Source organism: Gopherus evgoodei, chromosome 2 (assembly GCF_007399415.2).
Source record: "Gopherus evgoodei ecotype Sinaloan lineage chromosome 2, rGopEvg1_v1.p, whole genome shotgun sequence".
In the NCBI taxonomy this organism is placed as follows: Eukaryota; Metazoa; Chordata; order Testudines; family Testudinidae; genus Gopherus; species Gopherus evgoodei.
The window spans coordinates 161,985,208-161,998,205 of NC_044323.1; the positions used below are offsets into that span (position 1 = coordinate 161,985,208).

A 12,998-nucleotide genomic window follows, 5' to 3' on the forward strand; every position below is an offset into this window, starting at 1 on the left:
TTTTAAGGTCAGGCTTGACAAAGCCCTGGCTGGGATGATTTAGTTGGGAATTGGTCCTGCTTTGAGCAGGGGGTTGGACTAGATGACCTCCTGAGATCCCTTCCAACCCTGATATTCTATGATTCTACCCTTATTATTATTGTAGGGCCTGAAGACTGGGGATCAAGGCCCCACAGTGCTAGGCACGCCGAGACCAAAGACTGCCCTAGCTCCCAACCCAGGATGTGGGCAGCATGCAGCAGGGCTAATTAACCCACAAACCGGGGTGGAGAGATGTTAGTGGGACAGCAGCCGGACCAGTCTCCAGTGCAAGGACCTACCAGCTCCATGGCAAAGGGTTTCCAGGAGGGACTGAAAGAGGATAATTTGGGGGCTTTGTGGATTTTGGGGGATCCTTCCTATCGCAGGGGAGAGAACAGGGAGGATCCTGCATGGAGAGGGGTGGGGGGTGGACTGGGTGATGGAGAATGGTGTATCAGGGACCTGCCCGGGGCCCCAAAGTGGCCAGGCACGTTCTCATTGCGTGCCTTCCTTTTCATCTAGGTGGCCCCGCACCTTGGCCGGCATCACTGCCTACCAGTCCTGCCTGCAGTACCCCTTCACCTCACTGGCTGCGAACGGGAGCCCCGCGGTGGAGAAGCAGGCGTCGCGGCGCTGCGACCGCATGGGACGCTGGGAGGAGGGCGACTACTCGCACTGCCTGTACACCAATGACATCACCCGCGTGCTCTACACCTTTGTGCTGGTGAGTGAGGCCTGGCTGAGACACAGGGAAGGAAGCAGTTTCCTCTTCACCCATCTGGCCTTCCTGTATTGATGGCATGTGTCATCTGTCTGTCCGTCTGCAGTATGCATCTGCACGCGTGCATCTCTGTCTGTCCGTCTGCAGTGTACAGCTGTCTGCTTGCCAGCCTGTCTGTCCCCCACACCCACTGCACTGCTTCCCATGGGGCGGCATTTGTAGCATTACTCACATGCTCCATCTGGAGTTAGAGGTGCTGGGGGACTCTGCAAACAGACACCAACTATCAACCAAGAGGGCAGGACTGGCGCCACTGGGTTCCCGTCTGCAGCGCCTCTAACTCCAGACAGATGGACAGACAGGCTGGCAGGCAAGTGCTGTGTCTGCCTGTCATGTTTCCAGGCTTGTGTGGCCATGGTATGTCTGTACCAGTTGTAGGCTGCAGCTGAAGCCCTGCATGCAGTTCAGTGACCCTGCTGTAGGTCAGGACATCTCTGAGGCAGTCTCTGTCCCGGCTCCCTAGCATGGTTGCGTTGGGCTAGCAGGAGGCGGGTATTGACCCAGCTGGTGACTCCCCTGTTGCCCCTGCAGATGCCCATCAATGCTTCCAATGCCCTGACGCTGGCGCACCAGCTGCGTGTGTACACAGCTGAGGCTGCCAACTTCTCTGATATGATGGACATCATCTATGTGGCCCAGATGATTGAGAAGTTCATTGGCTACGTGGACCAGATCAGGCAGGTATGGCTTTCTCACTTGCTCCAGCTCCCTGTCACGAGCCCTCTCTGCACAGCCCTTCCCTTCCCATCCCTCTGTCCCTTCCGCGCACAGCCTCCTCTGCCCAGTTCTCCCTCTTCCCCCTCCACATGGTGCTGTCCATAAGCGCTCAGCTCCTTTATCCCAGTGCCAAGGTGCCTGTGAGCAGAGCCCAGCCTGGGGGTCGAGTGCTTCAGGTATTCCCCTCCTCCAGCCCGTGAGCTCCTGCCTAGAGCAGTCACTGTCCCCCAGCCCCCTTCTAGGCCTCTCTACAGGCTCCTGCTGGCCCTCACATCCATCCAGAGACAGGCTGGTGTCACCACCCCAAAAGGGAGGTTGCGGCACACAGGTGGAGGGACCATCCAATGCTCCAAACACCCCTGGGGAATCTTCCTTGAATCCCTGGGGCTGGGTGTGTCAGAGCCCACAAAAACCACCTCGTGCTCCCCTCCAGCTCCCGGATGTCATGGTGGAGATGGCAAGTAACATGATGCTGGTGGACGACCACATCCTGTGGATGGCTCAGATCGAGGACAAGGCCTGCACCCGCATCGTCCGCTCCGTGGAGAAGATCGCTGGCTCCGTACTCAGCAGCAACTCGCAGCATGTGGCTGTGGTAGGGCCCCAGGGCTGGGGAGCTGGGCAGGACTAAAGGGAGCGCAGGGCTGGAGTAGCAGGGGGCTGGGTCAGCACTGAGGGGCGCTGGGGGAGAGTGGCCTGGCCTCTGCCTCCGAGGCCTCCAGGCTTCTTGTGGCGGGTGCCCTGCTAATGCCCTGGCTGCTTTGCGCCCCGGCAGAACTCAAGGAACATCGCCTTCGAGGCCTACTTGATCAAGCCGGAGAGCTACACGGGGCTGAGCTGCACGGCCTTCCAGAAGCGAGACAGCGGGCGCCCATCGCTGCAGGAGCAGGAGGCCGAGCCCCTGGCTGACCAGCAGCTGAAGTTCAGGTGCACCACAGGCCAACCCAACATCTCTCTGGCCAACTTCCACATCAAGGTACTGGGGGTGGCGATGGGGAGGGGCAGGGCCTGAGAGCTGCGCCGTCTGGGGCTTGCTAACCTGTTGCTCCCTGTCCCCTCAGAACAGCATCGCTCTGGCCTCCATCCAGCTGCCCCCCAGCCTGTTCTCCACCTCGGCCCCGCTCTCCCTGCCCCAGGCCTGCAAAGTCCAGTTCCTGGTGTTCCGGAATGGCAAGCTCTTCCGCAGCACCGGCAACTCCTCCCGCCTGGCCGACAACGGCAAGCGCCGCAGCGTGGCCACCCCCGTGATCTACGCTGGGACACGTAAGGGGTGCTAGCCTGGCACTGCTGCAGTGGGACAGGGCCATTCCACTGGGCTACGAGAGAGGCTGCTGTCAGCTGGTCAGAGTGCCTCACACTGGAGCCCACGTCCTCCCCCCCGGTGGGCTGTGCGCCTCTCAGCAGCTCAGACTTGCCCATCCCATGACCCAGATGTGAAGCCGTAGGGGCCCCTGCTGGCCAACTTATCTGGAAGGAGAGCAGCTGGCCTCCCCCCAGCCCATGGGGGGGTCTGGTGGGCACCCCCGTGGCAGCATGCAGAGGCCATGGGCCTGCCTTCCACTAAGCATTGGTTGCTGCTGCTTTACTCTCCCCTTGTGCGTCAGGTAGGATGTTGCTTAGCCAGGTCCAGGAGGCAGCTGCAGAGCAGGTACCCCAGGTCTGGCCCTGCCTGGGGCCCTGGGCAGCAGGGAGTGGAATAAGAAAATGAGGGATGAGTCCATGCAGTGCATCTGCTCAGCCGTTCTCCTCCCCTTCCCTCCCCAGATGGCTGTGGGGTCAGTAACCTCACCGAGCCCGTCACTGTCTCGCTGCGCCACTTCAGGGAAGGAGCCGACCCCATGCCTGCCCACTGGAACTTTGAGGTGCTGGGGGGCAATGGGGGCTGGAGCGCCGAGGGCTGTCAGCTGGCCCACCAAGAGCCCAACATCACCACCCTGCTCGGCCGGCACCTGAACAACTTTGCAGTGCTCATGGTAGGGAGGGGTGTGCTGTTGTGTTCCTGGCGGGCAGGAGCGGGAGGGGAGACTCTGGCCTCCTGCCTGAAGTAGACTAGAGGTGGTGTCTTGGGGGGCGGGCCACTGCTCTCTCCTCTTCACACAGTGGCTCCAAAGCATCACACCATGTTTGCCCTAGATTTATCCTATCCCCTCTCATAAGGACGTAAGAGCGGCCATACTGGGTCAGACAAAAGGTCCATCAAGCCCAGTATCTTGTCTTCTCACAGTGGCCAGTGCCAGGTGCCCCAGTGGGAAAGAACAGAACAGGTAATTATCAAGTGATCCATCCCCTGTCACCCATTCCCAGCTTCTGGCAAACAGAGGCTAGGGACGCCATTCCTGCCCATCCTGGCTAATAGCTACTGATGGCCCTATCTTCCAAGAATCCAAGGTTGACAGTGGATTGCGTGAAAAAATACTTCCTTGTGTTTGTTTTAAACCTGCTACCTATTAATTTCATTTGGTTGCCCCTTGTTCTTGTATTATGAGAAGGAGTAAATAACACTTCCTTATTTACTTTTTCTCTACTGCTCATGATTTTATAGTCCTCTATCATATCCCTCTAGTCGCCTCTTTTCCAAGCTGAAAAGTCCCAGTTTTATTAATCTCTCCTACAGAAGCTGTTCCATAACCCTAATCATTTCTGTTGCCCTTTTCCGAGCCTTTTCCAAGTCCAATATACCATTTTTGAGATGGGGCGACCACATCTGCATGCAGTGTTCAAGGTGTGGGCGTACCATGGATTTATACAGAGGCAATATGATATTTTCTGTCTTATCCCTTTCTTGATGATTCCCAACATTCTGTTTGCTTTCTTGCCTGCTGCTGCACATTGAGTGGATGTTTTCAGAGAACTATCCACAATGACTCCAAGATCTCCTTCTTGAATGGTAACAGCTAATTTAGACTTCATCACTGTATATGTATAGTTGAGATTATATTTTCCAATGTGCATTACTTTGCATTTATCAACCGAAGCAAAGAATCCATTTAGTTTCTCTGCAATGGCCTGATCGTCCTTGAGTGCTCCTTTAGCATCTTGATCGTCCAGTGGCCCCACTGATTATTGAGCAGGCTTCCTGCTTCTGATGTATTTTAAAAAAAATTGCTATTACTTTGGCTAGCTGTTCCTCAAATTCTTTTTTGGACTTTTTAATTATATTTTTACATGTCAGTTGCCATCGTTTATGCTCTTTTCTATTTTCCTCATTAGGATTTCTCTTCCACTTTTTCAAGGATGCCTTTTTGCCTCTCACTGCTTCTTTTACTTTGTTGTTTAACCACGGTGGCTCTTTTTTGGTTCTCTTACTATGTTTTTTAATTTGGGGTATACATTTAAGTTGAGGCTCTATTGTAGTGTGTTTAAAAAGTTTCCATGCAGCTTGCAGCGATTTCACTTTTTGTGCTGAACCTTTTAATTTCTGTTTCACTAACCTCCTCATTTTTTTGTAGTTCCCTTTTGTGAAATTAAATGCTACAGTGTTGGGCCACTGTGGAGTTTTCCACGCCACAAGGATGTTAAATTGAATTATATTATGGTCACTATTACCAAGAGGTCCAACTATATTCACCTCTTGGACCTGATCCTGTGCTGCACTTAAGACTAAATCAAGAATTGCCTCTCCTCTTGTGGGTTTCTTGGACCAGCTGCTCCAAGAAGCAGTCATTTAAGGTGTCAAGAATCTTTATCTCAGCATCCCTTTCTGAGGTGATATGTACGCAATCAATATGGGGATAGTTGAACTCCCCCATTATTATTATTGAGCTTTTTATTTTAATAACCTCTCTAATCTCCCTGAGCATTTCAGTCACTATCACATCCTAGTCAGGTAGTCTGTAATATATCCCTACTGCTATATTCTTATTATTCAAGCATAGAAATACTATCCATAGAGATTCTATGGTAAAGTTTGGTTCATTTAAGATTTTTACTTCATTCGATTCTACGCTTTCTTTCACATACAGTACCACTCCTGCACCAGCACAACCTGTTCTGTCCTTCCCATATATTTTGTACCCTGGTATTACTGTGTCCCATTGATTATCCTCATACCACCAGGTTTCTATGATGCCTATTATATCGATATCTTCATTTAATTCTAGGCACTCTAGTTCACCCATCTTATTTATTTAAACTTCTAGCATTGGTATATAAGGACTTTTAAAAAACTTGTCACTTTTTGTAATTGAATCGGACTGTTTTTTTATTTGACTGTTTCTCATCAGATCCTCCCTGTATTTTATCATTTTCCATCCTCTCCTTATTAGGACATAGGGAATCTCCAGTTATAGATCCTCCCCTAAGGGACGTCTGAACCACATGCTTCTCTGCACCCATTGGCCTTCCCCCAGCCCTTAGTTTAAAAACTGTTCTACCACCTTTTTATTTTTAAGCGCTAGCAATTTGGTTTAGGTAGACCCCCATCCTTCCTGTATAGGCTCCCCCACTCCCAAAAGCTTCCCTGGTTCCTAAAAATATAAACCCCTCCTCCCTACACCATCATCTCATCCATGCATTGAGACTCTTCAGTTCTGCCTGTCTAACTGGCTGTGTGTATGGAACTGGAAGCATTTCAGAAAATGATACAGTGGAGGTCCTGGACTTTAATCTCTGACCTAGCAGCCTAAATTTAGCCTCCAGGACCTCTCTCCTTCCCCATGTCATCAGTACCTACAGGTTCCACAACCACCAGCTCCTCCCCAGCACTACACATAAGCCCATCCAGATGTCTCGAGAGATCCGCAACTTTCACACCAGGCAGGCAAGTCACCATGTGGTTCTTGCAAACCCAGCTATCTGTTTCTAATGATCAAACTGCCTATTACTAATACCTGTCTCTTCCTAATAACTGGAGTTCCCTCCCCCGGAGAGGTATCCTCAGTGTGAAAGGATACCACATCATCATCTGAGAGGAGGATCCCAACGAAGGGAACGTTTCCCTCTGCTCCAGTTGGATGTTCTCCTTCCCTGAGACTCCCATCCTCCTCAAGAGCACAGAGGCTGTCAGACCAGGGGTGGGACCATCCTACTGTGTCCCGGACAGTCTCATCGATGTCCCTCTCTGTCTCCTCCAGCTCAGCCACTCTGGTCTCCAAAGCCCGTACACGGTCTTTGAGGGCCAGGAGCTCCTTGCACCGAATGCACACATACGCCACCTGCCCATAGGGCAGGTAATCATACATGCTGCATTGGGTGCAATAAAGTGGGTGGCCCCCCACTCTGTTACTGGACTTCTACCTGTGTTCTCTTTTTACTCCCAAAGCTTGTTCCCTTGTTGGCGCTTTGTTTTTATCAAGCGGTGTTTTGACCTTTACAGGGGCTAGATACACCTAACATTCTTTGCACTTAAACTCCCTCATCAAACTCCCATTAGCCAATCCTGTTCACTAGCTCCCCCTCACCCCTTCCAGCTGGCCTGCAAGGAAGGGGAGTGGTCCCAGATGGCAGAGGGGATCATAAGGGTCATTGTCTGCTCATGCACAGGATGTGGGCTGAGGCAGCAGCAATCTCCAGAGGCCCTGGCATGGCAGTCTTGACTTAGCCAGCTTACAAGCAGCCTCGTAACCCCTCTGCTGGGTGGAGCTAGATGTAGATGTGAAACTAATTTTGTTTTTGTAACTAGGAACTCAACAATTTCCCCCATGAGGCAGCAGGCCCAGCTGAGGTTCTGCATCCTGTTCTTTACACCTGCACTGCCCTCCTGCTGCTGTGCTTGTTCACCACCATCATCACTTACATCATCAACCACAGGTGAGCGGGGATGTGGTGCTGTACTCTGTTAACCAGCTGCCACTTTCACCTCAGAGGTGGCTGCACTTCAGTGGTTTGGAGCTGAAAGGTAGATAAATACCCCCTGGCCCTTGGCCATAGACAGTGGCAGCTGGAGGAATGAGGGATCTGTCTACCAGCCTGGATTTTTTTTCAGACTCACTGAGGCACTAGCCAGCAGCCACAACAGGGCATAAGGCACTTCCTGTCAAATCGATCTTTAGGAGACTTTGTTTCAAGGTGTTTTAGTGGAGAGAGAACACCCTGGGCTCCTGTTTCCTGACAGAGGATACCAGAGTCAGTCAAACAAATCCTTCTTTATTGTTCCCCACTGCACAGTAATGCACACAGCAGTCATCTTTCCACAGCAGAGTGCTCACACCGCAGACCCAGACATTGGAGTCAGCAATCCTATTTTTAAAATTAAACTAAGGGTCCATATGCTATAACCCTTACCACCCACTGAGAACAAGGTCATCAGAGAGCTGGGAAACCAGACACTTACTGGTCTAGCTAACTGATTTTGGTATGGAGAACAGGCTGTGCTTGGTAATCATTAATTTAATCCCCTCCTGATTAAACCTGAGTGGCAATGGGACCACAGGACCCCCATACTGAGTGGGCATCCCTTCTACATGGAGACAGAGGTGGATATGCCAAACCTGAGGCACTGTCCAATCCCCAGGCCATGCCTTGTTTTCCTGCAGCTCTGCCATGAAAAATGCTGTAGTTACTGCAAATGGGTTTGACTGCTTCATTATAGTTCAGTTGGTCTCTAGGACCAGAATTGATTTATAGACTGGAGCACATTTTCCTTATGCAAACCAGATTTCAGGGGCCACAGTCTTAGAATGAATTCGATTCCCTATTTTACAACAATCCTTTCTCCCACTCTTGACGTCAGTAAGTTGGCAGGAGCAGGGACAGTCTGGCCCAGTCTGGCCCCTGGTGTAGAGTGCCCAGCGCAAGGGAGAACCCTGAGGTACTCCTTCCATCTGTAGAATACACCTAGGAGTAGGATAGAAAAGTCGAGCCCCTAGCTAGGCGTAGTGTTCAGTGCAGCCTGCCCATTCTACTCTGCTTTTCAGATGTCCGTACTGTTATCCATCACCCTGCCATCCTAGCTGGTGGGCAAGTTCTCCCGTTATCTTCTCGGTCTGTTTTTCATCCTCTCAGGAATCATCACACTCTCCTCTTGGGGGTGCTTAAAATCCTTCAGGCTCCCTTGCCTCAAGTTTCCTACAATAAAGCCCATACCGATCAGCCACTGGAGAGCCACACCATTTACCCTTTGTATTTCTTGCTAACCCCTTGCAGGTTAAGAAATCCGGCATGGTTTAATTCAAGTAATAGCACTGGTATTTAGCAGCAGAATTACTTAAATATTACAAAACACATGTTTTAATAAACCTTGAACATTTACATCACTGTAATGAAAAGAAATTTATTTAAAAGTTACAGCATTAAACCTTGTTTAAAATAAACAAAAACTGAATATGGATAAACAGTGGTGTGTTTTCCTCAATATTAACACACTAGCATCACAGCTTCACTTGTAAAAAGCCTCACATGTAAAGTCTGGAGTTTTTCCTGACACCAGAGCAAATGCACAGGCATTCTCTGAGCCATCTGTATGTGCAGAGTTCAAGAGGTGGGAGTCCAGCTATTAGCTTTTCTCCTAAAAATTACAGCTCAAAATAGTTGTGTGCATGCTTAAAGATGTAAATGACCCTCTGACAGTCTTAGTAAAACAATTCCAAAGAGACTGAGAGAGCTTCTCTCACAGCAACTATTCCAGAATTACCGGGTTGCTGTTACTGACTCCTCTCTGAGGACCTCTAAGGTACCTAAGACTATTATAATTCAGGTAAATGCTCAGTCCTTGGGAAGGCTACAACCCTGCCCAAGTAGTAGCATGTGTAGTACCTGTTTGCTGGAAGGGACTTTCAGAACACACAGCGTGGTAGTGGTGAATTTAACCCCTCCAAGACAGCAGCTAATCAGCCCTGCTGCACGCCTCTCTTTCAGCACCATTCATATCTCCCGGAAGTGCTGGCACATGCTGCTTAACCTCTGTTTCTACATCGCCATGACATCGGCTGTGTTTGCAGGAGGCATCACTCTGACCAACTACATGATTGTCTGCCAAGCAGTAAGTACAGACCAGCTTTAGACAGTCCTAGGGAAAGCAGACTTGTGTTCGAAGTGTTGAGCCCATGACAGACCACTACCCTGTGTGTCACAACTGGCAGCATCCATGGCTGAGAGGCCCCCACCAGGAAATGCAAAGAGATCCTCCTCAGAAAGCGCTTCAGGTCTGGGCAGAGGTGATTGCTTCCTCTGGGGCCAAGTACATTAGAAACACAGATGCAAGAGAAAAAAAGCAGCAGCAGCCGCCGCAATGCATTTAGCAGAGCAGGCCAAAGTTTCCCCCAGCATTCACCACAGCCAGCCATGATAACAGTAATTTATTAGTGCCTGAATCTAACAACTCCTAGCAGGAATATGCACACCTATGCCCACTGACCTGACTGCTTTGTAACCTCTGGCCCTGTAGGTTGGCATCATTTTGCACTACTCCTCCTTATCCACTCTTCTGTGGATGGCAGTGAAGGCCAGAGTCATCTACAAGGAGGTGACGTGGAAGGCGCCACAGCAGCAGGAAGGAGACGTGCCCCAGCCAGCCCCTCGGCCCATGCTACGGTACAGATGTTGCTCTGTGGTGCAGCTATTACTAGTGTGAAGCGATTGCCAAGAGACAGGCTCAGGAGAAAGCCACAGGGAGTAGCACCCAGCCTGTCTCATTCACTGCCCAGCAGCTAGCATCAGAGCACTTAAGCAAGAGGTTTTCAATTGTGACATGCATTGCAGCTGTCTTTCCTTAAAGTATCCATGCGCTTAGTGTTACCTAATACAGACTCTTCTTTTCAAGCCCATTTTTATTGCTTCTCGGGCTGGGCAATTTCCTCTCCTTAAAGAGGTGGCACTCTTTAAAAAAAACCAATAGTAATAGTGACAACAGGGTGGGGGCTAGAAAGCTTACATTGAGGGAAAGTGTAGTTCTCTCCCAAGATCCGCCATCTCAAAGATGGCAGAGTTGTTCAGCCCCTGGGACAAGAGATTTAGAAAGTTACAAGCAATTGACAGGGCTGAGAAGGATTAGGCAACCTGCACTGTAATTCCAGCTGGAATAAAGGGAGTAACACCTGCAAACAGGCACAATCCAAAATGATTACATTCCCTGGGGGCAGCACGGTAACCATGGCTTTGTTCATGTTACAGATTCTATCTGATTGCTGGCGGGATCCCCCTCATCATCTGTGGGATCACAGCGGCTGTCAATATCCACAATTACCAGGATAACAACCCCTAGTAAGTGCTACAGGAGCAGTGAATTGTTCCTCCCTTACCTGCCTCCTCCTTCAGGCACTAGTGCTTCGCCTCGAGGAGAGGGGGCCTGGTGAAGAAAGGCTGACATTGCAGCAGTGTAGATCAGAGACATGCAGAGAAGCAAAAACCCACCATGCCAGGACACGATCCACTCTTATTTCAAGATCAGGGCGGGTCAGAAATCATTACTTGGGCTTTTGCATATCCTATAGCTGCAGCTGAATGTTATCCTCAGACTGCTAGAGAATGGCTTCCTGACAGCATCAGCACCAATAGCAAACAGCTGCTGGAAAGTTTGTAACCTGTCATTTAAATCAGCTTCGGTATCCAATGACTGGAAGTTAGCTAATGTAACACCAATATTTAAAAAGGGCTCTAGAGGTGATCCTGGCAATTACAGACCAGTAAGTCTAACATCAGTACGGGGCAAATTAGTCAAAACAATAGTTAAGAATAAAATCGTCAGACACATAGAAAAACAAACTGTTGAGCAATAGTCCACATGGTTTCTGTAATGGGGAAATCGTGTCTTAGTAATCTATTAGAGTTCTTTGAAGGGGTCAACAAACATGTGGACAAGGGGGATCCAGTGGACATAGATTTCCAGAAAGCCCTTGACAAGGTCCCTCACCAAAGGCTCTTATGTAAATTAAGCTGTCATGGGATAAAAGGGAAGGTCCTTTCATGGATTGAGAACTGGTTAAAAGACAGGGAACAAAGGGTAGGAATTAATGGTAAATTTTCAGAATGGAAAGGGGTAACTAGTGGTGTTCCCTAAGGGTCAGTCCTAGGACCAATCCTATTCAATGTATTCATAAATGATCTGGAGAAAGGGGTAAACAGTGAGGTGGCAAAGTTTGCAGATGATACTAAACTGCTCAAGATAGTTAAGACCAAAGCAGACTGTGAAGAACTTCAAGAAGATCTCACAAAACTAAGTGATTAGGCAACAAAATTTAATGTGGATAAATGTAAAGTAATGCACATTGGAAAAAATAACCCCAACTATACATACAATATGATGGGGGCTAATTTAGCTACGAGTCAGGAAAAAGATCTTGGAGTCATCGTGGATAGTTCTCTGAAGATGTCCATGCAGTGTGCAGAGAATAAGACTGAGACTATATTATTGCCCTTATATAAATCAACGGTACTCTCACATCTCTAATACTGTGTACAGATGTGGTCTCCTCAAAAAAGATATACTTTTCTAGTTCAGAAAAAGGTTCAGAAAAGGGCAACTAAAATGAGGAGAGATTAAAGAGGTAGGACTCTTCAGCTTGGAAAAGAGGAGACTAAGGGGGATATGATAGAGGTATATAAAATCATGAGTGATGTGGAGAAAGTGGATAAGGAAAGTTATTTACTTATTTCCATAATACACGAACTAGGGGTCACCAAATGAAATGAATGGGCAGCAGGTTTAAAACAAATAAAAGGAAGTTCTTCACACAGCGCACAGTTAACCTGTGGAACTCCTTACCTAAGGAGGTTGTGAAGGCTGGGACTATAACAGCGTTTAAAAGGGAACTAGATAAATTCATGGAGGTTAAGTCCATTAATGGCTATTAGCCAGGAAGGGTAAAGAATGGTGTCCCTAGCCTCTGTTTGTCAGAGGCTGGAGATGGATGGCAGGAGAGAGATCACTTGATCATTGCCTGTTAGCTTCACTCCCTCTGGGGCACCTGGCATTGGCACTGTCAGAAGACAGGATACTGGGCTAGATGGACCTTTGGTCTGACCCAGTACGGCCGTTCTTATGTTCTTATAAAGTTAGTTATTTCTGAACGAGAAATGAAAGATCTTTCCATGCCATGATCCAACCCAATTAAATGATTCGGGGTTTGAATTTAATCTGCCAAGAAACCAGGCAAGTATGTTTTGTTTGCAGAGGTGAGAGCTGAGCAAGGAATTATGTTCTGTGAGTGCCCATGCCAGTGAAGGGGAAAAGTCTTTGTGCTTTTGAATCTATTCCTACAACACGCTGTTGACACCTCTCCACCCCCCTTAGTTACTGCCGATGCTGTTTCTGAATAATGCACAGGCCTTTGGGGAGTTACTCACTGTGTGCTGAGCTTGTCTGTCCATCTGATTGATTGGTTGGTTGGCTGAAGGACCATGGCTGCCAGCTGGAAGCTGTGAGCTTCAACAGAAAGCATGAAAACTAGAAGCCTCTGTTGACTGGCTGAGCCTTCATCAGTGGGTGGGGCTACCCAGCAGGCCAGGGCTATATGCAGCAGTGCGCAAGCAACATGGGGCTGCTAACAGGGAGTTTGGAAGGGGCAAGGGCCCCTTGCTGTTGCTTAAGACCTCACGATTGAAA

General features: G+C 49.2%; 1 protein-coding gene across 1 annotated transcript in view; it reads left to right on the plus strand.

The window, feature by feature from the left end:
• The window catches only part of ADGRA2 (adhesion G protein-coupled receptor A2), a 123,544-nt gene that overhangs the window by 102,526 nt on the left and 8,020 nt on the right, over positions 1–12,998 (plus strand). The window contains exons 9-18 of the mRNA XM_030552149.1: positions 544–745; positions 1,334–1,483; positions 1,953–2,114; positions 2,295–2,495; positions 2,581–2,782; positions 3,284–3,492; positions 7,140–7,267; positions 9,314–9,437; positions 9,843–9,988; positions 10,568–10,657. Of these exons, the coding sequence (XP_030408009.1) occupies positions 544–745; positions 1,334–1,483; positions 1,953–2,114; positions 2,295–2,495; positions 2,581–2,782; positions 3,284–3,492; positions 7,140–7,267; positions 9,314–9,437; positions 9,843–9,988; positions 10,568–10,657 (1,614 nt within the window). The remainder of the gene's footprint in view (positions 1–543; positions 746–1,333; positions 1,484–1,952; positions 2,115–2,294; positions 2,496–2,580; positions 2,783–3,283; positions 3,493–7,139; positions 7,268–9,313; positions 9,438–9,842; positions 9,989–10,567; positions 10,658–12,998) is intronic.